General features: G+C 39.5%; 1 protein-coding gene across 1 annotated transcript; it reads left to right on the top strand.

The window, feature by feature from the left end:
- The first annotated feature begins 219 nt into the window (after positions 1-219).
- On the top strand, positions 220-1869 carry LOC131050441 (aldehyde oxidase GLOX-like). The gene has a single exon (XM_057984613.2). The coding sequence runs from the start codon at positions 220-222 to the stop codon at positions 1867-1869; it is 1650 nt and encodes a 549-aa protein (XP_057840596.2).
- Positions 1870-26089: the final 24220 nt, after the last annotated feature.

Raw genomic sequence — 26089 nt, 5'->3', positions numbered from 1 at the left:
TAATCATAATGAACGATAATGCAACAGCTTTGTAGTTACAGCCAGATTAGCAAATACTTCGAAACTTCCATTGATCATAAGTCTATTCTTAGGAGGGTCCCATTGATCTTTTGTGATATATAACCAGAATTGGACTTCACAATGTGCAATCAAATTCGGTGGAAACTTCGGCCTTGGGAAAACTTCAAGCTTTAAACTTTTTCCATACGGCAGTGAAAAATGAAGTGGGTAGAGAGACCTGTCCTCCGGGCCGTAGCTTGGCTGGTCATAGTAGCATTCTGTTGGGGGCAGACTGAGGGGCAGCTTCAAGGGAGTTGGCAACTCTTGCTAGAAAACGGTGGAATTTCTTCAATGCATTCCGTGCTGCTTCATACTAACAGAGTTCTCATGTACGACCGGCAAGGCCGGGGCCCGTCCAATATCACCCGAACCGACCCGGCCTGCAGTAACGCGCCCCGGCCTCTTCCTTTCGATTCTGAATGCTGGTCGCACTCGGTGGAATACGACATTGCAACCAATACGGTGAGACCGCTGCACCTGGTCACGGACATATGGTGCTCTTCGGGTGCAGTTCTCAGCGACGGCACTGTCATCCAAACCGGCGGTTTTGGAGACGGTGGGAATATCACACGCATTTTTAAGCCATGCTCCGACCAGACCTGCGACTGGGTCGAATCTACTACTGAGAAGCTGATATTCACTAGGTGGTATGCGTCTAACCAGATCTTGCCCGACAATCGGATCGTCATTGTGGGAGGCCGCATGGCGTATAGCTACGAATTTTATCACAAGAAAAGCGACAAGGATTTTCAATACCTGAATTTTCTCTGGCAGACGATTACTCAGGGCGAAGAGGAGAACAATCTGTACCCGTTTGTCCATCTATCTTCCGACGGCAATCTGTTCATCTTCGGCAATAATGATTCCATTCTGATCGACTACAAGACAAACCAGCTGCTCAGAACATTCCCCCAAATGCCTGGCGGGGGCGCACGGAACTACCCAAGCACGGGCTCTTCAGTCATGTTACCGCTGGATTTCGCCAACAATTTTGCAAGAGTGGAGATTATGATCTGCGGAGGAACACCACCGGGAAACTTCTTCAAGGCGGACAAGGAAAAGATATTCATCAAAGGTCTGAACAACTGCGGGAGAATTGAGATCACCTCTGAGAACCCAGTGTGGCAGATGGAGGACATGCCCGGGCCCAGAATGATGGCCGACATGATCGTCCTACCCACGGGCGAAATTCTCCTAATCAACGGCGCCGAAATAGGATCCGCTGGGTGGCAAGATGCGCGGAATCCCGTGCTCAATCCGTGGCTCTACCGACCGGCCCAGCCTGCGGGTAACAGATTTACCGTCCTGGATCCCTCAAGCATTCCTCGAATGTACCATTCTACTGCAAATCTTCTTCCCGATGGACGGATCCTCGTGGCCGGAAGCAACCCAAATGATTATTATAACTTCGCCGACGACGTATTTTCCAAAACCGAGCTGCGGGTGGAGGCGTACAGTCCTTACTATCTGAACCAGCAAAACGATCTGGTTCGACCCAGTATTCAGTTTGTTGGACAATTCGAAGCGATCCCCTACGCATCGACATTCCAAGTTCAGTTCACAGTCAGTGGCACTCTGAGCCAGGACCTTCGTTTTAACGTCTACGCCCCTCCCTTCAATACCCACAGTGTGTCCATGAGCCAGAGAATGCTCTCGCTCGCTGCCACGCCGGTTGCGAAAGAAAATGGAGTTTACTCTGTGTTCTTGACGGCTCCACCCAACTCGGTGGCTGCTCCTTCTGGGTATTATCTGCTTTATGTTGTTAATGGAGGTATTCCTAGCCAGGGGTGTTGGATTCGCTTGGTGTAATACCCAGTTTCTCTAGCTGAGATCAATTTATTATTCTTTCTACGTTTGCTTTGGCTGTCTTTAAAGAGAGCAAGCTATGCTAATAATGGTCCCGTCTGTGCTGAGTTTTTGTCTGATTACACAGCTTAGATGTCACTCAAGACCGCAGATTACCTTAAAAGTGGGTTGTGATTATTTATTGAGTCTATGCAATTCACCTTTTTTTTGTTTGAAATCGCACAGCTTTACAGTCGAGTGAAAACAATTTGTTACATTTCTCCTACCATATAAATAGGCTGTCTGATAATCTATTTTCGGCTTCAAAAATAGAACGATATAACTAGAGAATGCCTCAAACGTTATTTTGTGCAGAGGCAAGTCGGGACCCGGAAGGTCGCCCTACCATTTTCAGTAAAATAATAAAGTCATTAAAGGGGTTGTGAACTATGTGGTTGAATATAATTGGCGAGACTGATTATGTCATTTATCAAAGTGTGAAATAAATTAAAACTTCAATTCTCATCTCCCAAAAATAATGTTGACTTAACACAAAACTCTTCAATAACAATTTTAAAAAATCATAATTTTTTACAGAAAATAATTTATCATTTAATAAAACATAAGTTAATTCAATAAGATTCATAAAAACAATAACAAACTCATTTAGATTAATGAATTAATGTGAGGGCTAGATATTTTAATTATTTGTAACAAATGTGCAAATGTAAATAGAAAACAAGGTACTTAGCTCTACGAAAGAGGAATGCACTATTTCTGATATGGATCTAAATGTAATATATCTTTGGATCACAAACAACATATGACAATCTTTCATCTTAGTTGGGGTGTCTAGAAAGAACACAATGATAGGGTTTTAAAAAATTAAGAAAGACTGTAGGAAGTACTAGAAAAATACATTATCAATGGCTTTAAGGAGAACATCAAATGAATTGAGTTGAATAAGCCTTCAAAAACTCCTTTAGATCTCAAAATCAAGATAGTCCAGATTTGGGTATCTTTGATCTTCTTCATAAAGTGGATTCACACAAGGCTCTATGTTGACTATCTACCATTTAGAGCCCACTTGCCCATGACTGGCTAAAGTTGAATTTTGATTTAAATCTTTTTCTAGTAACCTAGGTTAAGTGGGTAGGGGTAGAGTTATAAGGGATTGTAAAGGTAAGATTATTTTTCCTTCTCCTGTGATTTTGGATTTTCAAACTTCTACGTATGCTAAGGTAGCAACAACATACTATGGAATTCAAATTAATAATTACAATAGTCTAGCAAAGATTGTCATTGAAGAAGAATCTTTTAATATCATTAATATGTTATTAGGAAAAGATTTTCCTAATTGATATTTCTAGATATTACCAGTGACTATCACCATAATTTGACAACATAGCAAAGATACACGATTAATCATGTGTATAGGTAAGGCAACTAAGCGACAAAATTGCCAGCTAGGATGGTCATGCAAGTGAAAAATATCATTAAATTTGGGATGAAGAGATCTTTCTCTTAGATCATGTGAAGGTTAAAATAAAAAAATGAGGCTAAAATTCATAACCTATCTAGCCAAATTGACTTTTTCTTACCTCTTTGGTTGTCATCTACCACTAATTATGGTAACTTGTGGAAAGAGTCTCCTTTCCCTTCCTAACACTTGTACATTATTTATTTTGTTATCTCTTAATGCTTCTCATTTCTTCTCAGAGAAGTTTCTAGATTTGCATCTTCTTTATGACATATAGGCAATCTGCCTCTAGTGTTGGTTAGTCTATAAATGGTGGAGAACATTTATAGGTGGAACCTAAGGATTGTGAAATTATTAAGAGAAACTAAGATGTTTAGAACATTTTAATTGAATGAAATTTTACTTCATATATCAAGTCATGAACAAATACGATCAGGCCCTTTTAGTGAAGTTTACTAAGTCCTATAAGGTGGGTAAGGCACTTGTTAGTGGTATCTTCTTTCAAGTTTTTGTCAAGACTATTTTCACTACCACTAGTGTCCCTAATTAAGCACTCAAAATTGACAATAAAACTAAGGGAAATTACATAGATGCAAAGGAAAGGTTCTTTACTAAGGGTGAGAAGGTGAACCATCTCTAGAATGATTTCAATGGGGAAGATCTCTCGCAAGTGTAGGATAAAATTGTTGAATTTATAATGAGGCATTTTACTTTTGAGGGCCACTCTAATAAATTCCATACCTTCCTTCTCCCCATGCTTAATCATTTTTGTCTACATTTTAGGGTGAACTTTGCATTCTAGATTTATACGTCTTTGGAGTGGTGTGTCATAAAATTTCTAAGTTCTGGTAATTCCTTTCCTCTTCACCAATGCATAATTTTCTCTCTTGTAAGATAACTTAACCCTTAGTCTATCTCATAATCGCTCCCTTGTCCATCTAAATTAGGGCCATGTTCCCAATAAGATTTTTTTTGGCCCTTGCACAACCTCAATCTCTCATCCTTCTCCTATTTTGGACTTGGTTCCACTGTTACCTTTCTCCTAAAGAGTTTTAATTACTTGCTAGAGCCTAAGGCATCTTCTTCAATAGTTAATTTTCATCCACCAAAGGAAAAAAAATAATGGTTGCCCAAAATTGTCCCTTGAAAGCTACAGTATAAAAGTCTCCTTTCTTGAACCTCTTGAGGATTTTCCTATTTCTTTTTTTACTAATGATTCAAACTTCCAGAGTTCCTTCAACCGTGATTCCTAGAGCTCCCCTAGTTTTGTTGTCTATCTGTGCTCTTCCCTTTCTAATTATTGCCCCTCTTCCCATAGGTAGTCTTTCCTTGATTCCTACTAGATTTTGATGGGTAAGTGAACTTCACCTTTGTTTCCTTTTGAGAAATTATGGGGCATTCGTGACTTCTCAGACAATATGCAAGACCTTCATGATTTTTAATGAGGGGGAGTCTCTGTGATCTAGATCTTGAAGATAGAAATTATACCTGGTCCAATATTCACTCTAGAAATCATCTCATTCAAGTGAGATTGTATAGGTGTGTGATTTCTTCTTCCTCGAATATTCTTGGGAACTACAATCTTTCCTCTCTGATCCGATTTGGCTTTAATCACTACCATAATCTGTTGAAATGGGAATCTAATGATCCTAAGATTAGGTTCCCATTCTACTTTGAGATTGTGTGGTGCGTTGATTCATAATAGTGGTTCTCACATTTACTCAAGAAAGAAAATCACGGGTGTGGGAAAACAAATTTTAAGATGGTTCTATTGAACTAGTAGGGTCCAATCAAACTACCCTAGGGGGTTCGAACGAACCCCAAATCGGGTTTGGGTTCAAATGAACCCCAACCCGAAATGAGGTTCGCTCGAAACCCCACTTTGAGCGAACCCCTATTGAACCATTTATTTTAACTATAAATATATAAATGACATTTGAGATGTCAATCTCAACTATAAGTCTCAGCTCCAGTAGGGCGGTTAGATTGAACCCCCTTGTACTTTTTGTCAGGAGATCTTGTCATCACTTGTCAATGCTCCTCAACGCTTGCCATTCGATGTACATTGGTCTAGGTGCACAAAATTACCCTTTTTCTTGTTTAATTATCTTATATTTTTGTATTTTATTTATTTATTTAGATTTATTTTTAAAAACAATGAATAAAAGAGTTTTCTTTTGTTTTTTTGTTTATTCAAATAAATAATTGTATATTTAATATTATTTTGAGCATTTTAGAAAAATGCTAGAAAAATATTAGGAAAACTTAGATAATGAAATTAAAAATAGAAAACAGGTTACAAAATTATTAGAAAACTTTTCAAATTATTAGAAAACTTTTCAAATTCTTTTTGTGTCACATTACAAAAGAATAGAAAATTTTAAACTATGTCCACTTAAACTCAATTTAAATTAAGACGTCTATGACCCCTTTTAACATCCTAGTATACGGCATGACCCCTTAGGATATCATATGACCCCTTATAACACCATATGAACCCTTGGGACAATACGATCCCCTAAGGAGTCATATGGTCTACTAAGGAGTCATATGGTGTTCTAACACGTGTGGCCCCTTAGGACCCCATATGACTGCTAACAACACCATCTGACCCCTTAGGACACAATATGACTCCTTAGGACAATATGATGTCCTAATGGTTCATATGGTGTCCTAAGGGGTCATATCATGTTCTTACACATGTGTGGCCCCTTAGGACCTCATATAACCTCTAACGACACCATATGATCCCTTAGGACAATATGATGTCCTAAGGAGTCATATAGTGTCCTAAGGAGTCATATGGTGTTCTAACACATGTGTGGCCCCTTAGGACCCCATATGATTCGTAACTACACCAGATGACCAATTAGAACACCATATGAACCATTAGGACCATATGATGTCCTACTAGTTCATATGGTGTCCTAAGAAGTCATATGGTGTTATAACACCATGTGTGGCCCCTTAGCACCCCATATGACCCCTAACGACACCATATGACCCCTTAGGACACCATATGAACCATTAGGACATCATATTGTCCTAAGGGTTCATATGGTGTCCTAAGAGGTTATATGGTGTTCTAACACCATGTTTGACCGCTTGGGACACCAGATGACCCCTTAGGACCCCATATGAACCCTTAGGACATCATATTGTCCTAAGGGGTCATATGGTGTTCTAACACCATGTGTGGCCTCTTAGCACCCCATACAACCCCTAAAGACACCATATGAACCATTGGACCATAGGATATCCTAATGGTTCATATGGTGTCCTAAGGGGTCATGTAGTGTCTAACACCATGTGTGGCCCCTTAGCATCCCAAATGACCCTTAACGACACCATATGACCCCTTAGGAAACCTTATGAACCATTAGGACATCATATTGTCCTAAGGGGTCGTATGGTGTTTTAATACCACGTGTGCCCCCTTAGCACCCCATATGACCCCTAACAACACAATATGACCCCTTAGGACACAAAATGAATCATTAGGACCATATGATGTCCTAATGGTTCATATTGTGTCCTAAAGAGTCATATAGTGTTGTAACACCATGTGTGGCCCATTAGCACCCCATATGACCCCTAAGTACACCATATGACCCCTTAAAATACCATATTTACCATTAGGATCATATGATGTCCTAATGGTTCATATGGTGTCCTAAGGGGTCATATGGTGTTCTAACACCATGTGTTACCCCTTAGGAACCCATATGACCCCTAATGACACCATATGATCCCTTAGGGTAACATATGAACTATTATGACCATATGATGTCCTAATGGTTCATATTGTGTCCTATGGGGTCATATAGTGTTCTAACACAATATGTGGCCCCTTAGAACCCCATATGACTCCTAATGAGACCATATGACACCTTAGGACACCATATGAACCATTAGGACCATATGATGTTCTAACATGGTGCATATGGTATCGTAAGGGGTCATACAGTGTTCTAACATCATGTGTGACCACCTAGGACCCTATATGACCCCTAACGACACCATATGACCCCTAATTAGGACAACATATGAATCATTAGAATCATATGATGTCGTAATGGTTCATATGGTGTCCTAAGGGGACATATGGTATTCTAACACCATGTGTGACCCCTTAGGACCCCATATGACCCCTAATGACAAGATGACCCCTTAGGACCCATATGACCCCTAACTACATGATATGACCCCTTAGGATACCATATGAACCATTAGGACATCATATGTCCTAAGGGGTGAAATGTTTCATAAGGGGGTCATAATGTGATCTAACACCATGTGTATCCCCTTAGAAATCCATATGACCCCTAATGACACCATATGTCCCCTTAGGACACCATATGAACCATTACGACCATGTGATGTCCTAATGGTTGACATGGTGTCCTAAGGGGTCATATAGTGCTCTAACACCATGTGTGGCCCCTTAGCACCCCATATGACCCCTAATAACACCATATGACCCCTAATAACACCATATGACCCCTTATAACACCATATGAACCCTTAGGACATCATATCGTCCTAATGGGTCATATGATGTTCGAAGATAATGTGTTACACCTTAGCACCCCATATGACCCCTACCAACACCATATGACTGCTTAGGACACCATATGAACCCTTAGGACATCATATTGTCTTAAGGGGTCATATGGTATTCTAACACCAAGTGTGGCCCTTTAGGACCCCATATGACCCCTAAATGCACCATGTGACCCCTTAGGACACCATAAGAACCATTAGGACCATACACTATCTTGATGGTTTATATGGTGTCCTAAAAGCTCATATGGTGTTCTAACACCATGTGTGATCTATTAGAGTAATCTTTTATTAGCTAATAATTATTTATTGAATTATTAGTCTATTAAACTCTATGCTTAAGCTAAACTTAGAAATATTATAATTCTTTAGGGTTTTCACCTTTAGGGCTTTGATTATCCTCTTATAAGGATTCTCTCTTTTTATTTTCATAACAACTGTAATTATTGAATTGCATTCTTGTTGTACAACAATATGACTCCTCTTTTATGGATCTTTGAATTATGGCCTCCATAGTTGTTCTTTCTATTTAGGACACCATAAGAACTATTAGGACCATACGATGTCCTAATGGTCCATATGTTGTCCTAAGGGGCATATGGTGTTCTAACACCATGTGTGACCCCTTAGAACCCCATATGATGCCTAACAATGCCATATAACCCCTTAGTACACCATATGACTCCTTAGGACAATTTGATGTCCTAATGGTTCATATGGTGTCGTAAGGGGTCATATGGTACTCTTACACATGTGTGGCCCCTTAAGACCCCTTGTGACCCCTTAGGACACCATATGACCCCTTAGAATGGTATGATCTCCAAAGGGGTCATATAGTATCCTAAGGGGTCATATGGTGTTCTAACACTATGTGTGGCCCCTTAACACCCCATATGTTCCTAGATGACACCATGTGACCCTTTAGGACACCATATGAAGCATTAGGACATCATATTGTCTTGAGGGGTCATATGGTGTCCTAAGGGATATATGGGTTTCTAACACCATGTGTGGCTCCTTAGCACCCCATATGACCCCTAACGACACGATATGACCATATGAACCATTAGGACCATATGATTTCCTAATGGTTCATATGGTGTCTTAATGGGTCATATAGTGTTCTAACACCATGTGTGGACCCTTAGCATCCCATATAAATGCTAACTATATCATATGACCCCTTAGGAATCATATGAACTATTAGGACCATATGATGTCCTAATGGTTCATATGGTGTCCTAAGGGGTCAAATGGTTTTCTAACCAAAAGTGTGATGCCTTAACACCCCATATGACCCCTAATGAGACCATATGACATCGTAGGACACCATATGAACTATTAGGATCATTCGATGTCCTAATGGTTCATATGGTATCCTAAGGGGTCATATAGTGTTCTAACACCATGTGTGGCCCCTTAGCACCCCATATGACCCCTAACGACACCATGTGACCCCTTAGGATACCATATCAACCATTAGGACCTTATGATGTCTTAACATGATTCATATGGTGTCGTAAGAGGTTATAAGATGTTGTAACACCATGTGTGACACCTTAAGACCTGATATGACCACTAACAATACCATATGACTGCTTAGGACAACCTATGAACCATTAGGACCATACAATGTCCTAATAGCTCATATGGTGTTCTAACACCACATGTGTCACCCCTTAGTACTCTATATGACCCCTTAGGACACCATATGAACTCTTAGGACATTATATTGTCCTAATGGGTTGTATGGTGTTCTAACACCATTTGTAGCCCCTTAGGACCCCATATGACCCCTAAATATGTTATATGACCCCTTAGGACACCACATAAATCATTAGGAACATATGATGTCCTAATGGTTCATATGGTGTCCTAAGCGGTCACATGGTGTTCTAACACCATATGTGACCCCTTAGGACCCCATATGACCCCTAATGACACCATATGACCCATTAGGAAACCATATGACTCCTTAGGATAACTTGATGTCCTAATGATTCATATGGTCTCCTAAGGGGTCATATGGTGTTTTGACACATATGTGGCCCTTTAGGACCCCTTAGGGCACTATTTGACCCCTTAAGACAATATGATGTCTTAAGGGGTCATATAGTGTCCAAAGGGGTAATATAGATTTCGAACACCATGTGTGTCCCCTTAGAACCCCATATGACCCCTAATGATACCATATGACCCCTTAGGACACCATATGACTCCTTAGGACAATATGATGTCCTAATGGTTCATATGGTGTCCTAAGGGGTCATATGGTGTTCTAACACCACGTGTGACCCCTTAGGACCCCATATGACCCCTAATGACACCATATGATGCCTTAGGACACCATATGACTCCTCAGGAAAATATGATGTGCTAATGGTTGATATGGTGTCCTAAGGGGTCATATGGTGTTCTTACACGTGTGACCCCTTAGGACCCCATATGAACCCTAACAACACCATATCACCCCTTAGGACACTATATGACCCTTTAGGACAATATGATGCCCTAAGGGGTCATATAGTGTCATAAGGTGTCATATGGTGTTCTAACACCATGTGTGGCCCCTTAGCACCCCATATGACCCCTAATGACACCATATGACCCCTTAGGACACCATATGACTCCTTAGGACAATATGATGTCCTAACTAGTTCATATGGTGTCCTAAGGGATCATATGGTGTTCTATCATCATGTGTAATCCCTTAGGACCCCATAATGCTCTTAACGACATGATATGACCCCTTAGGACAACATTTGAACCATTAGGACCATATGATGTCATAATGGTTATGGTGTCCTAAGGAGTCATATGGTGTTTTAACACCATGTGTGACCCCTTAGGACCCCATATGACCCTTAACAACACCATATGACCCCTTAAAACCCCATATGACCCCTAACTACACCAAATGACCCCTTCAGATACCATTAGGACCATATTATGTCCTAATGGTTCATATGGTGTCCCAAGGGATCATATGGTGGTCTAATACCATGTGTGATCCCTTGGGAATCCATATGACCCCTAACGATACAACATGACCCCTTAGGACACCATATGACCCCTTAGGACAATACGACATGTCCTAAGGGGTCATATGGTGTTCTTATGCATACACCTCTTAGGACCCCATTGATAAACTTATAAAGCACTAAGAGGAGGGTTGAATCAGTGCAAGAAAAAACAATATTAATCTGATCACCACTTTAACCGACTTGAAAATAAATATGCATGCAATAAATATAACCACATAAACAAACACCCAATAAAGTATGCAACTTATAACACAATGATTTTCACATGGAAGCCCAAATGGGAAAAACCACGGTGGGAATTAGTACCCACAAAGATCAACTATCTACAGTATAGAGATATGACCAGTTAAGGTCATACAACACCCTATTAGGAATGACACCTGGTCAAGAGTGCTTTAGCTTGGTTAAGAGCTATTACAATAAGGCCTATTAGGACCAGCCCTATTAGGAGCTACCCAGCTATGGGATTTCAAAATACAAGCTAATGTGTCACCTAGTTAGAGGATTTAAACCTTCAAACCTGTTGGGATCCTACCACACCCTATTAGGAGTGACCTTGTGAGAGGATTTTCTTGCTGCAACTGTTAGGGAACAACAAGTTTGTCTGATCTATTGTTATCACCTCTATGCCTGATTAGATCTACTTCAGTTCTGCTTCTAATACCAACTAATCATAAAACCAAACTCCTTCTACCACCGCACAATCAAATTCTCATTCTAGATCCTTCTCCTGATACATCATCACACAATATTCTTTTTATAGACAACTCTGTTAAGTAAGTTAATACCCTTAGAACAATTTCCTAGGTTCAATGTATCTAGTAAATCTTGGTCATTATGCTTTACTCATGTCGACCAAACACATTATAACTAAAAAATAAAATGATTTAAGATTATTAGTTTACCGATCTAAGTAAATTTGTTATGCCTAATAACTATTCTTCCTGACTGACTACTCATAACAACATAACTCGTTCATTCCATTGAATCTGTTGATGCGGTTTTAGTCATAGACTCTTGCCAATGTTAGGACCATACATTCCAAACCACAACACTTAACTCTTCATTGATTGTCTGTTATGGTCGCTTGAACATTGCACTGTCCCTGTTTGTCGGTTTCATGTCCTATTTACCAGTTCATTGTTTAACTACTTCCACTACTAGTTAGGATTTACCAGTTGGACTAAATGACTTATATGAATGAAAAAACATGGTTGCCATTAATGACAACATAAATAAAGTCATCAATCAACCTATTACAACAAAATCATCATCATCAAGCCAATAAGCTCCCCCTTTGGCATTGATGGCAACACTTAGGAAAAGTTTTGTCTGAGTGTCACATTACAAAAATTATGACTCATGATTTAAATACTATTGGCATTGTGTTGTCATTGATGTCAACTGGTATAGGTAGGATACTAGTATAAGAGTTGTATGTGTTGCACTGTCATGGATACATACAGGATGTGATATTCTTGATATCATCTTGTGCTACAGAACACTAGTAAGGTAAGGGAGAGAATGTCATCTAGTAGAATGACCTTTGGAGTCACTAGTATTAAAGTCAGCTTGACTTGTGCTGAAGATATGTATAGGTCACCGGTATGGTGTGTGGATGTAGAACAACAGGACTCCCACCAGATGAATATGTAGTCACCATTTGAAGAGATGACTGACAGTGAATGTGCCCACACCAGATCATATGTGCTTTTTGGAAGATATGTTGCACAAACAAAGATGCCACATGAGTTCATTGTAGGATGCAGATGACAAGGATCCACTACCACTGGTAAATGGTTATCTCCTATTATGCATGGAATGCATCATAATCCTCCAATATAATACAAAAGGTTAAAGGCAGGTGATGGTAGGTGATTGAAGGGTCACATCAAATGAACTGATGAAACACTAAGCTGCCTTAGGTGTATGAGATCAGGGATATGCACCAAATCAGCCGGTGTAGACATGTTAAGTTTTCGGTACAAAGATTGAAGGATATGTTTGTCACTTTGACAAACATGTTGATAGTAGAACTAGTCTAGTGGTGAAGAAAGGTGTTTCCACAAATGTAGATAGATGGAGGCATGTTGAAGATTGATGACATGATGTCATCAAGATGTTTACCGGTAAGTATGTCCACCAGTAATGCTATCAAAGTTTATATGCAGAAGGATCCCAAATGTTAATGGTGTGCATGAGGTAAGTTGGTAAATGTGCAGGCTGGGTTGAGTGTTCCACCAGAAGAGAATCAGAGTGCAAGGTTGAAGGTAGATCGGTTAGGGTATAACCGATAGGGTCTATAAAATGGTAGATGAAAGTGGTTGTGTGGTTGGTCGGTGATCTTGTTTGGATCGACATAAAAGACATAAAAAAGGTGGATTCTCGAAAGGGGCCATGTGGAGGTGAAGTGGCATGCATGCACAGGTCGATGTGATGTGTCAGTGAGGTCATTGGCAACTGGTCCAACATTTATGATGATTGTGAGGCTCGAGGAAGAAAAGCAGAGGATTACAACTCGAGATGAAGGAAACAACCGAGATCTAGAAAAGGTTGATCTTGCAAATCAAAGAGGGTGAAGGAAACTACATCACGCATGTGAGTGATCAAACAAAAGGCCAAAAAACATGCTACAAACGGCTAAAGAGAGAAGATGTGTTTCACTGGGTAGACAGATGGGTGATGCTCATTCAATGAGTGTTGAACATTGATCAAGGACATAATATCATATTGGATTTGATATGTCACCATGATCGAAGATCAGATCATATGAAAATTCAATGTATCATGGAAACGCTAACCGTGCCAATGTCCAAACTCATGTCTTGGTGGAAAAATCTGGCAATATCTATGTGAGCCAAAGATATTGATCTGGTTTCTGAATGATAGAGTTTTGTTGTTGTAGCAAAGAGAAGATCAGTCAAGTACTCAATGAGAATCAGAAAGGAGATGGAGTGTGTGAGTGAGAAACGGGTTAAAGAGTTCAACCGACACCAGTGAGGCAACTAGTAGACAAGAGTTGCAGAAGATTGCTGAGAAAGCAAGCTGAGGACCAACAAGAATCAGATGGTAGACATCTGACTAAGTTACCAAGACCGGTGGTGGATAACCACTATGTGATAGACAGAAAACTGAACCGACAGAAAGCAGAACCACTAGAGAAGGAGAAGAGGGTGGAATGACAAGAGTGCAGAAAAGAGTAAGGTTGTAGAAGTGTGAGGGTTAGCAGAGAATTGGCAGTGAACTAGACAAAAGATCCAGCAGAGAGATTTGTAGAAGTGTTATAAAATCCATTTATAACAAGGTTATTAATTTGTAAATGATTATGTTTTGTATTCACTGAGTTGTAGCTCGGTGCAGGGGTTGTAGCTCCTTGGGTTGGTGCCATAAAATCATGGGTTGATGCTCCTTGGGTTGGTGCCCCAAATTAGGGGTTGGTTCTCTTTGGGTTGGTGCCCTAAACATTGTAATCAAAGATTCATTGTGAGGCTCGATTGGAGAAGTATTCTCCTGCAGCATTTCTGATGCAGAGTCTGTTGAAGCCTTGTTTGTTTCACCTTCATGAGTGACTTGTCCTACTCAACCCTACAACTACTCAAGTCCTTCCTAGACACTTGGTAAGGGTTATGACAATGAGACCTCCAATATTTGAACCTCTTGACTTGCCTCCTAGGTATAGCCAAAGGTTTCTGGACAATCAACTCCTCCACTTGAGGTTGTCACCTCAGTTACTCACACTCACCTCTCCTGCTAGGATCTTAACACACAAACTCTTCTTATGGTTTCCCAATGCATTAATAAGGTGTCTTCATTGTGTTTTGAATTTTAAGACTCACCAAATCCATCGAGATGGTTTCTCAAGCCTTCTAGGTCTCTACCGACACCTAAATAGGCCTAATTGCATTAGCCCTCCTTAAGCGGTTTTGCAGGTTTAATTTGAAAAAGTCCCAAACAAACCTAGAAATAAATCATTGATTCAGATACCCTTTTGGATGTTATAGACAATATTGGAAAAGTACATCTGGGTTATCCATACAGATGTGGTTTCCAATGCTGCACTATTTGTGGGGTTTTAGGCTTAACCGGTGGATTGACAAAATTGGTCTAGAACCTTTTACCAGTCAAAACTCCTGCTCTAAATACCTTGGTAACCTTCAATCACACTCTGAGGGATTTCCATACATTTTCCATTTGGGCTTGCATCAATCTCCAAGTGCTCACAAATCACACTTTGCTTACTGTCCTAACTCACCTACTCCCAGCGGTGAGCCTAGGTCTTCATTGTTTCTCCTCCTCCTAGACCTGCAACATCACACACCCTATTCCAGAACTATGTACAAACCCTAACATAGCATTCTTAATTATTTCAACAAGTGTCATCAAAGAATGCCTAGGCTAGAGCCATTTCTTTCTCTTAAACCCTACTTGTAAGGGTTTTGCTCCTAGTTGCAAAGAATGTGAGAAATCTTTACAACCTGGAACAATCAAACCTGTAAATCAACCTTATTGAAAGAAAATACAATGAACATACAAGATGGCAATGATTTTATACCATCTAGTCCGTACTGGACTGTACAAGCAATGAAAATAAGACAAAACTATCAAAAACCGGTGGAAACAAGATTGCTTAACAAACCAAAAACTTTCTCTTGCATTTCCAATCCTCCCAACCTGTACAATGAAGTAAAATTTGGCTTATATCCACTAGTTTTTGTTAGTTCAGCCAACTTATTAATGCCCATAACCAAAAATGCAACTTTTTGCAAGAAATTGCAAAATGTTGCTTAGCAACTTTTTCTCCAAGATGCAATTTTGCATTCTATTGCATTCTAAGACTCTTGAAGGCCCTCAAACACCCTAGAAGACCTAAACACAACTCAAGTGACTCCTATCTCATGAATACATTCATCTGGAGTATTTTACATGTGACCTACCTAAGCAACTCACTTCTCAGGCTAATAAAATCCTGAGCACAATTGACTCAAACCAAAATTTGGACAACTCAACCATGGCTCTACTGAGTCCTCAATGGTTGGTCCATTATTACATCACACATTAACACACAAACTAAATAAATCAAATCTTACATTCTTGGAGTGCTAGGTGCCCTACACCATACTCCCCTGGGTCAAAGAACTCAAGTCCCTTGAGTTATAAGGTCTAAAATCTCCACTCCATGTTGAAGTATATCTGCCTCTGACATCCACATGGCATCTGAATCTGGTAACCCTTTCCACTTAACAAGATAGTGCTTTTAAACTCCTTTCCTTGTCTTTTTTACTATCTTGGTATCCAAGATACTCTCTAACTCAACCAGTTGCCTAGGTGGCAAATCCTTTACCCAATCTTGATGAACCAGTGATGGCATGTCTTTCTAATTTATTGGTGACTCTCCTTAGTACGGATAGAAATCACATACATTAAAGATAGAGGATATCCCCAAGGTAGGTGGAATTTCAACCTCATAGGCATTCTACCCATACTTGTGCACCACCTTGAGAGGTCCAATTTTCTTCATCATGAGCTTGATAGGACACCCTTTTGGAAGTCTCTCCTTCCTAAGGTATGCCAGCACTAAGTCTCCTACTTGAAATTGTAGCTTCCTCCTTGTTTTATCAACTTGAACCTTGTACTGCTCGGATTTTTGTTGTAAGGACTTCCTTACCTTATCATGCACCTCTTTAATGCCTTCTGCAAAGTTCTCCCCCTATGCACTCTTGGGTGCCATTGAAATTAGATCTCCGAGTTCTAATATGCCCCTAGGATGGTATCCATACACTATCTCAAAAGGACTTTTACCGGTGCTATGGTTCATTGAGTCATTATATGCATATTCTGCATGTCCAAGTACTAGATCCTAGGTCTGCCCATGTTGTTTGGTAAGACATCTTAGTAAGTCACCCAATGACCGGTTGACTACTTCTATCTGACCATCTAATTGAGGATGATAGGTAGATGAGAAAGATAACTTGGTGCCCAAATTCCTCCAAAGTGTCCTCCAAAAGTGGCTAAAAATCTTCACATCTCTATCACTCACAATGCTAATTGGAAGACCATGAATTATGACTATCTCCTTGAAGAAGAGGCCTGCAATATAGGTGGCATCATTGGTACTCTTGCAAGGTATGAAATGTGTCATTTTGTTGAACCTATCTACTACCACATACACACTATCAAATCCTCTCGGTGTCCTAGGCAAGCCTAACACAAAATCCATGCTCAAACATTCCCAAGGCCTTTGAGGTATGACCAAGGGCTGATATAGACCTGCATTACTTGAGGTTCCTTTTTCTCTTTGGCAAATGGTACATTTATCTACAAACCTTCTCACATCTGATTACAACTTGGGCCAATAATAAAACCTACCAACCTACTCCAAAGTCTTATTAATGCCAAAATAACCTCCTAGACCTCCTTGATGCTTCTCTTGAATAATATTTTCTCATAGAACATTGAGGTATGCAAAGAAGATGACCTTTGAACAGAAACCCCTCTTGTACCATGTATTTTGAATAAGAGACATGTGAGGTATTGGAAAAATTAGTACAAACACTATATATCTTTTCAAAATCCTTATCATCCTTGTAGAGGTCTTTTAACTCACTCAAACCCACACTTTGCAATTGAATCTCCTACTTAGTGCATCAACAACATTGTTGGTTGTTCCTTTCTTATGTTTAATAGTGAAAGTATAAGACTGTAGGTACTCAACCCATTTTAGGTGTCTTTGGTTCAACTTCTCTTGCCCATTGAGAAAACTAAGGGCATGGTTGTCAGTGAAGACTACAAATTCTTTGGGCAGCAAATAGTGATGCCATTTTTTCAATGCTTGAACCATTGTATACAACTCCAAGTCATGTGTGGAGTACCTTTTCTTAGCTTCATTTAACTTTTCAGAGAAGAAAGCTATAGGATGTCACTCTTGGCTTAAAACTGCCCATATTGCCCTTTGGCTTGCATCACATTCTACTGTAAACAACTGATTGAAATCAGGCAATCTAAGGGTTGGCAACTCTGCTATCTTGGTTTTCAACATCTCAAACCCCTTATTAGCTTCCTCTGTCCACTTAAAGTGACATTTAATCCCTCCTTTAATAGTATTGAGAATAGGAGCACAAACATGGTAAATTTTCTCACAAACTTCCTATAAAAAGATGTCATTCCATGAAAGCTTCTAACTTCACTGATGCCCCTAGGGATAGGCTAGTTAAGTATTGCTTCTACCTTACTTGGATCCATTTTTAAACATCCATGAGAAATAAAAAAACCAAGGTATACAAGCTCTGTTTTCAAAAACTCACATTTTTCAAGGTTAATCATGAGTTGAGCCTTCTTCAACTTCTTCAAAACCATCTCCAAATGCTTGAGGTGTTCCTCCTTGAACCTACTATAGATCAAAATGTCATCAAGATATACAATTACAAATCTACCAATAAACTCAACTAAGACTTCATTCATGAGCCTTTGGAAGGTACTAGGTGCATTGGTGAGGCCAAATGGCATTAACAACCACTCATATAGGCCTACCTTAGTTCTAAAGGTTGTCTTCCATTCATCTCTAGGTCTAATTCTGATTTGATGGTAGCCAAACTTTAAGTCCACCTTGGTGAAGTAGCTTGCACCTCCCAAATTGTCTAACAGGTCCTCTATCCTTAACATGGGAAATCGGTACCTTATGGTAATCTTGTTGATTGCTCTGGAGTCCTTGAACATTCTCCATTTGTCTCCCTTCTTAGGCACTAACATAGTAGTAACAACACATGGACTCAAACTCTTCTTGATAAACCCTTTTTCTAAGAGTTCTTGCACTTGTTTGGCGATCTCTTCATTTTGACTAGGTGTCATTTTGTAGGTAGCTTTGTTTGGTAGATTGGCCCCTAGTATTAAGTCTATTTGATGATTTACATTTCTCATTGGAGCTAAGGAATTAGGTAAGTCATCCCCTATCACTTCTACATATTGTTTTAGTAGTCCTTTCACCTCTTGAGCTACTTCACTCATTGGATAAGCCTTAGCTTCTTCTCTAAGTTTCAACACTATAGCATGGCCTTGATGTCCCTCTTGTTTCAACTCTTTGAGAAACTCTTTTCCACTCATTAGAATCACACTTGAGCCTATTTTATTTTCTTTCCTTGGTTCAGGTAGTGCATTCATTTGATACTTCTTCCCATTCTTAGTGATAAGATAGTTGTTCTTCTCCCCATCATGAGTAGCTTTCACATCATATTTCCATGGACGGCCCAACAACAAATGACAAGCATCCATAGGCAATATGCCACAAAATAATTTGTCCTTGTACTCACCAATTTCAAAATCTACCCATGCTTGTTCATCAACCAATACATGTTGACCCTGGTTGAGATATGATACCTTGTAGGGAGTGAGGTGAGGTAATCTTTTCAATTTGAGTTTGTCCACCATTTCAACTAAGACAATATTCTCAGTGGAACTTGAATCTACAATCACTTTACAAATTTTCCCATGTGACCTACAAGTGGTCCTAAACAAGATTTTCCTTTGTGGTGGCTCTTGAGATTGGGGTATCTTGAGCATTTTCCTCCTCATCATCAAATTTTCTCCCTCTGTCACTAGGCTCCTCCTCATTGATCTTCATACACTCCCATGAAGCTATCTTCTTTTTTCCCTCTTGTATCCTTTCTTCTTGCATCACATTCCACCAAACCAATGTTGATCCTCTCATTCTTGATTTGGCCACATTAACTCTTTTCTCTTCTGCTACCTCTTTGTAATCAAAATGATCATTGAGAGATTCTATGCAATCTAGCAACTCTTCTCCATTGAGGTTTTCTCTATATGTGGGTAATCCATCCAGATTGTCATTAGAAATGGATTTGAATGCATCTAGGAATAACTTTTGGTCTTGAGGCATAGCTACTACTGCTAGTTCTTCTCCATCTTCCACTTCTTCATCAGTCTCATCACCCCATTCTGTGTTAACCTTTCCCTTCTCCTTATTTACCTCTCTAGTTCCTCTACTTCCTTCTGCATCCTTCAATCCTTCTATCATCTCTTCCACAATCTATTGGATGGCCTCTGGAGTCATTGCCTTTGGAGGCATTGAACTTACTTCTAATTCTTCACAATCTGCCATACACCAAATATTTTAAAGAATGGCTCTGATACCACTCTGATGCAGAGAGTCTTGAAGCCTTGTTTGTTTCACCTTCTTGAGTGACTTGTCCTACTCAACCCTACAACTACTCAAGTCCTTACTAGGCACTTGGTAAGGGTTATGACATTGAGACCTCCAAGGTTTTAACCTTCTTGACTTGCCTCCTAGGTATAGCTAAAGTTTGTTGGACAATCAACTCCTCCACTTGAGATTGTCAGATCAGTTACTCATGTTATCGCTTTTTAGAATTTTAAGTGATTTTTCTTTTCAATCCCCTTAATTTTGGGCTTTCATGGTTTCTTTCTGCTCCTAAGGGTTATTAATCTAAGGGTTTAGGGTTTTTCCAAATTCACCCTATTTCCATAGCGTAAGCCTTGCGTTCTTTTTTCTTGTTACCTTTTTCCACTTATGTGGAAGGGTCAGTCCATCGTTAGAAAAGGGGTCCCTTTTGAAGTCTTTTCCTAGGCGAGATATAATATTTTCTTTAATTTATGCCCATTTCCTAGGTTTTATTTTGTTTTAATTTGTCTACTGAGTGTTGTAACGTTCACGCACCTTCTTATTGATCCAATGGTTTGCGCTCTTTCACAATGAAAATATGCATGAAGTTTATTCTTCACGAAAAAGCGAAAAGGTGGTGGCCCGGGTAGGTAAGCAGCTTCCAGTTTTTAAAGATACAAGATGTTTATTCTTCATGAAATAGTGGAAAGGTGATGGGCCTGATAGGTAAGTGGTTCCTGAGTTAAAGACCGATCAACTTGAAGTTGATCAGATGTCGCGCGTTGTTTCGCAATGCGAAGTAACATGATGTTTGTCCTTCTCGAAACAACAAAACTGAGCTAGCTGTTATGTGGCAGATTAGGTGGCAATACAGTTGGATGTGCGACCAAGAAAGAAGGTGATTTGTAAATGGGATACGTGGTTCCAAATAGATTTCCAGATTGGTCTGTTTGATAAAGTGGCAGTGTTGGTGAAATTCATGGTACAGTGAGACACATGGTGGTTCAGATGTGGAGACCAGCAGATTTCTTGGGCGAGTAAGTGACAACCATGTGGAAGATACTTGCTAGAGGTTTGTAGATGAGTGGATTTGCACAGAGAGCCCACTTTAAAGGCTAAAGAAAATAAAGGTCGAGCAACTTGAACTTGATCTGACGCCGCATACTGTTTTGCATTGCAAAGGTGCAAGATGTTTACCTTTCATGAAATGGCAAATAATCGCTAGTGGTGGCGGTCACAGTCTATTGTATAGACAAGCAATCATGGTGAAGGATAAAGGTCAAGCAGTTAGGTGTTGATCTAACGATGTGCGCTGCTTCGCATGGCGAAGATGCGGGAAGTTTACTCTTCGCGAAATGCCAGAAGGATGGTGGGGCCCATTTCTAATGAAGGATGACTTAGGTAAGGTAAAGAATGGGCACGTCTTGCATGATCTAACAATAGGTTCTATTTTGCAGTGAAAAGATGTGCAAATTTGACTCTTTGCAAAACAGCAAAAAGGCAAAACACTTAGAAAATTTATGTGGTCCGTTGGAGCCATTTTTCGAATCCAATTACGAATTAATTGTTGAAGCATGTGGCTTAATTGTTTCTAATCAATGGTTGATTGCCATAATAATCTTCACATCGGTTGAAGATTTGGTGTGAATTCAAGGAATCTTGTAGAAGAACCAATGCTCAGAGCAAAATTTTTCAAGTAACAAGTAAGTTTCTGCAAATTGCTTAATAGTTACAGTTTGATTGGTATCATTGGGTGTTTGATTTCTCAAATAATCTGTCTGAGATTTATTTGAAATAATTGTATTTCTGGGATGGCACCATGAGGAGAATCATGGGGAAGGTTAATTACTAGGAGAGATCCATTTGTGATGACTTTTTAGAGCAATTAACTAGGTCCACTAATGCATTAGCTAAAGTTAAAGAATTGGTGCCTAAAGCTTTTCGCCTGAGAATTGGTGATGGCTTATATGATAAAGGGAATTGGTTAAGGGATTCAAAGATAGGAATACTAGGCTTGGGACTCTTCAAAGTGGGGTTCAGTCAGAAAAATTCCCCTGCTCCAATGAATAGCATGTGGGAATTAGATGTTGGGAAGCTTATAGTCCTTGGGGTTTTCATGGATGTGGACCTGCTAACACAAATTGCAAATAATTATGATCCAAATACAAGGACTGTGAAGAATGTAAATGGTGGGTCTCTAGTTGAAATAAATGATGATGAGTTCAGAAGAGTTTTCAAACTTAGTGAGGTATCAAATTATTTAGAGCCCATCAATTTTGAAACACTGGTGAAGGTCTATGAGGCAAAGAAAGATCACCTCAGAAATGGCCCCTTGAAAGAATTCTTTGCTAAAATAGGAGGATTGACAGTTGTAGGCCCTAGCACCATGGAACCCTTCTCATTAAACCTTTTTACTTTGAGGGATAAAGGGATGTATTGGTCCTTATGTCAGATTTTTGGGGAAGATGTGAGAGCTACTATGCCCACCCATTATATGCTCATGATAGCACAAATTTTGAACCCATCTTTGGTAGTGACTTTTGATTTTGCACCTTATCTCACTAATGCCATTCATGAGGGATTGATAGGGATAAAGAATGCTAAGGTGGATAGACCCTTTGGATGGTATTCTCTCCTTATGCACATGCTTTTATTTAAAGGTGCTGACTATTTTGTTAATGAAATGGAATTGCTCAAGGAAAAGGATGGAGAGGAGATGCCTGTTCAATTATGGAGCACAATTCTATCTTGGGATAGGGAAGATGTGAGTTACTTGAAGTTTGATAGATGTTTTGCATCTAGGATTAGAATCCTCTTATGCTCACAAAACCCTAGGATTCCTAAAATTCTCCTTGAATTCCTTAGGCCTAGAGAATTTGTTGAAGGCATCAACATTGTGCACAACTGGGGTGATATATGTTTATACCTTGTCTCTACTATATTCAGAGTCTATGGTTTCAGAGGAACTCCATATTTGATCCCCTATCAAGTCCAATTGAAGATAGGAATTGCTGAGATCTTGAGGCAAATTGGAGGATTGCAAGAAGAAGAATTGACAAATAGGGGGAATGGAACAATTTTCCTAACTGTTACCATAGGAAATCAATTTGTAATCACCAAGGGTGGTTGGACACATTTTGATGATTTCTTTCGACCACACAGGTTGTCTACTACAGTGGCAAGGTTTGATGATCCAGAGGATTTATTTAATTGTATGTTCAAGAAGAGGGTTGTACGTAAAGGTAAAGCACACTAGTTTCACTTCCTTGAGGATTTAATAAGGAATGAGTTCAATTTGGCTGAGCAAGAAGTTAGGAAGGAAAAATGGCTAGCTTTTAAGAAGATTTTGGATTTCACTCATTATTTTGATACCAATTATGATCTTTTGGTTAGTTTTAACCATTTTTAGGAAAGGATTAAGTTTTTGGTAGATTATTTTGAGGATTTAATGCAAACTCTGAAGGAGAAGAACGAGGTTGTAATGAAAGCCAATTCTGAAAAGGCCAAACTGGTTGTAGCCAACCCCTCCTATGTCAAGATTATCTCCCTAGGAAAATATACAGTGCAGAAAAGGTCAAAAGTACAATGTACTAATGTTAATAAGGGAGGAGCCTTCTACTTCAAAAATAGAAAGGGCATTAGAAGATGTGGTTGAGATTTTAGATTCCCCTAAAAGGCAGAAGATAGGGGCAAAATTGGGGACAGGTGAGCCCATGTATTCTCCTTCCCAATCCCTAACTCATATAGGGGATGAGCATGTAGTAGCAGAGAAACTATTGCAATTAGGAAGTCTTGGGGAAATTTCTCTCACCTATGAGGAGTTGCAAGAAGGGATGCCTGAAGAACCAGCAAGTGCCCTAATGGATTTAACTACAGAGGAATTTATAGGTAAAAAGTTGGACCCTATCATTAAGCAGGCCAGTGAGGAGTTTTTGGTGGATGATAGTTTTATCAAAACATGGTCCTTCGTGTAGTTTGTTTGGAGGAAGAATATAGACCAGTTCAAGGCAAGATGCGAGAAAGAGAAAAATGAATGTCCTCACAAAGATACATCTGTAGTTGAGGTAGATGTAAAGCAAAAAATATTGAGAGAATTTGGGAAAATTACCCTAGAGCAGGGAAGGAGGATGATTGCAGAAGCGGGAGTTTTGATTCTCCTTGAATGGGATGTAGTAGATGCATTAGTCCTTGAGGCAGTAAGGAAAGAAACAAAGCCCTTGGAAGGAGTGACTTATAGTAATGATCATGTTGCCTTAGTCATATGGTCACTAAGGAGGGAGGAGAGTAAAAAGCGGAAGGACACCTCAGAGTCCAACTATCTCAGAGGCATGATTGTGAAAAGAGTTAAAGACACAGGGGTAGTGGAGGCTACTAGCACAATTTTGGAATCAACAAAATTCAACATGGTTGTAGCTGAGAAAGAGGCCAAGTAAAAGGCTGATCTCTAGGTTAAGTTGGAGGTAATCCTAAAAGTATACAATGAAGCCAAAGTCGAAATAGCTCAAAGAGATAGTACAATTGCCAAATTGAAGAATCAAATAGCAGGGCATCACTACCAAGGTGAGTCTTCTACATTGATGATTGCCTCTTCCCCAACTAAACCTTCATCTGCTAATCCAATTATTGAGTTTCCCTTGCCCCCTGTAAATCCTAGTTTCCAATGTTGAACACATAGTACCACTGAGAGGGGGGGTGAATGAGTGGTTCCTAGGTCTATTATGTTTCTGATCTAACTTGAGAATATCAATTATTTACCTAATCACATAGACAATCCAATCAGTTATATAAGAAAGAAGGGAAAAAAGATCATGCATACACAACATGCATACACAACCTACTCACAACACCAGATTTACGAGGAAAACCCAAAGTGGGAAAATCCCCAGTGAGAAAAGTTGTTGAAGTCTACTACTCCAATCCAGCCTCACAGTAAAACATAGTTAAAAAGTTTAGGGCACCAACCCCTACAGTTTTAGGGCATCAACCCAAGGAGAACCAACCCCTGCACCAAGCTACAACTTGGTAATGTATATTGAAATACTATTTGAGTACTATTTAGGCTTCTTACCACAAATGAATTTTGCAGCTCTTGAATCAATTAACTTTCTGTTATCTTTCTCTCCTTCTCTCACACAATCTCTTCATACACTGTGTCATAGTGGGATGCTTCTTGCTCTGCCACACCTTACCGATAAGGCTCAACTGCTCAACTATGAAACTACTGGTAGGATCCTCTAACCGGTCTGCCTGCTTGTTCACACTATAACTTGATCGAAATCCCTTCTCAAGTTTTCTTCTTCCAGCTGCTCTTCTCACTAGTTTCTCTTCTGTAGCATCATCTTTTATTTGTCCATTCTCTCCTTTTCTTATTGAATAGGTTCCTGCCAAAAAGGCAGATTCAAAATCTAGGCGGTTAGGGTTTCTACACCATCTTCGAGGCAAATTAAATCCAATCAGATATGCAAGATCTGATCTCCTTGATGTATATGTTCTTCACCATCATTTTCATTATTTTTCAAATATGGGAAACATGATCCTTCATTTTAGATTTGCATTTTACAGATTGCCATTAATTCTCCTACTGTTTTCTTTTCGAGGTGATCTTTCAATCCAATCTTCTATTTTTTGATCCAGACATCAACTACTCCCCTGATCTTCCTCTTACATTCCTTCTTCCTCGAGCCGTAATTAGTCTAATATGATTCCAAGATATGTGGTTCCTTCATTAATAATGAATATCAGTTTCATCAACCAAGTGAGTGAAACTTTGCCAACTACACCCTACTTGCCACCTCATCTTCACATGACATTACTCCAATCACGACATGACTTTCTAATGTTCAGTCAGTTTGACAAACACATATTGGTAAAACCCTTTTCCAGTAGAGTATTCTTCACCTATTGACCAGTATAGCATATTGTATTGGTTGTACATCTTAGCATTTTTCCTCTTCATCATTATCTAGGCAGCCATCTACCATGCTCAATCTCCACCGGTTGACATCAATGACAACTAAGTGCCAA

Source organism: Cryptomeria japonica, chromosome 1 (assembly GCF_030272615.1).
Source record: "Cryptomeria japonica chromosome 1, Sugi_1.0, whole genome shotgun sequence".
In the NCBI taxonomy this organism is placed as follows: Eukaryota; Viridiplantae; Streptophyta; class Pinopsida; order Cupressales; family Cupressaceae; genus Cryptomeria; species Cryptomeria japonica.
Note: the sequence above shows the minus strand (reverse complement) of the source record. Positions and strands in the feature narration are given on the sequence as shown.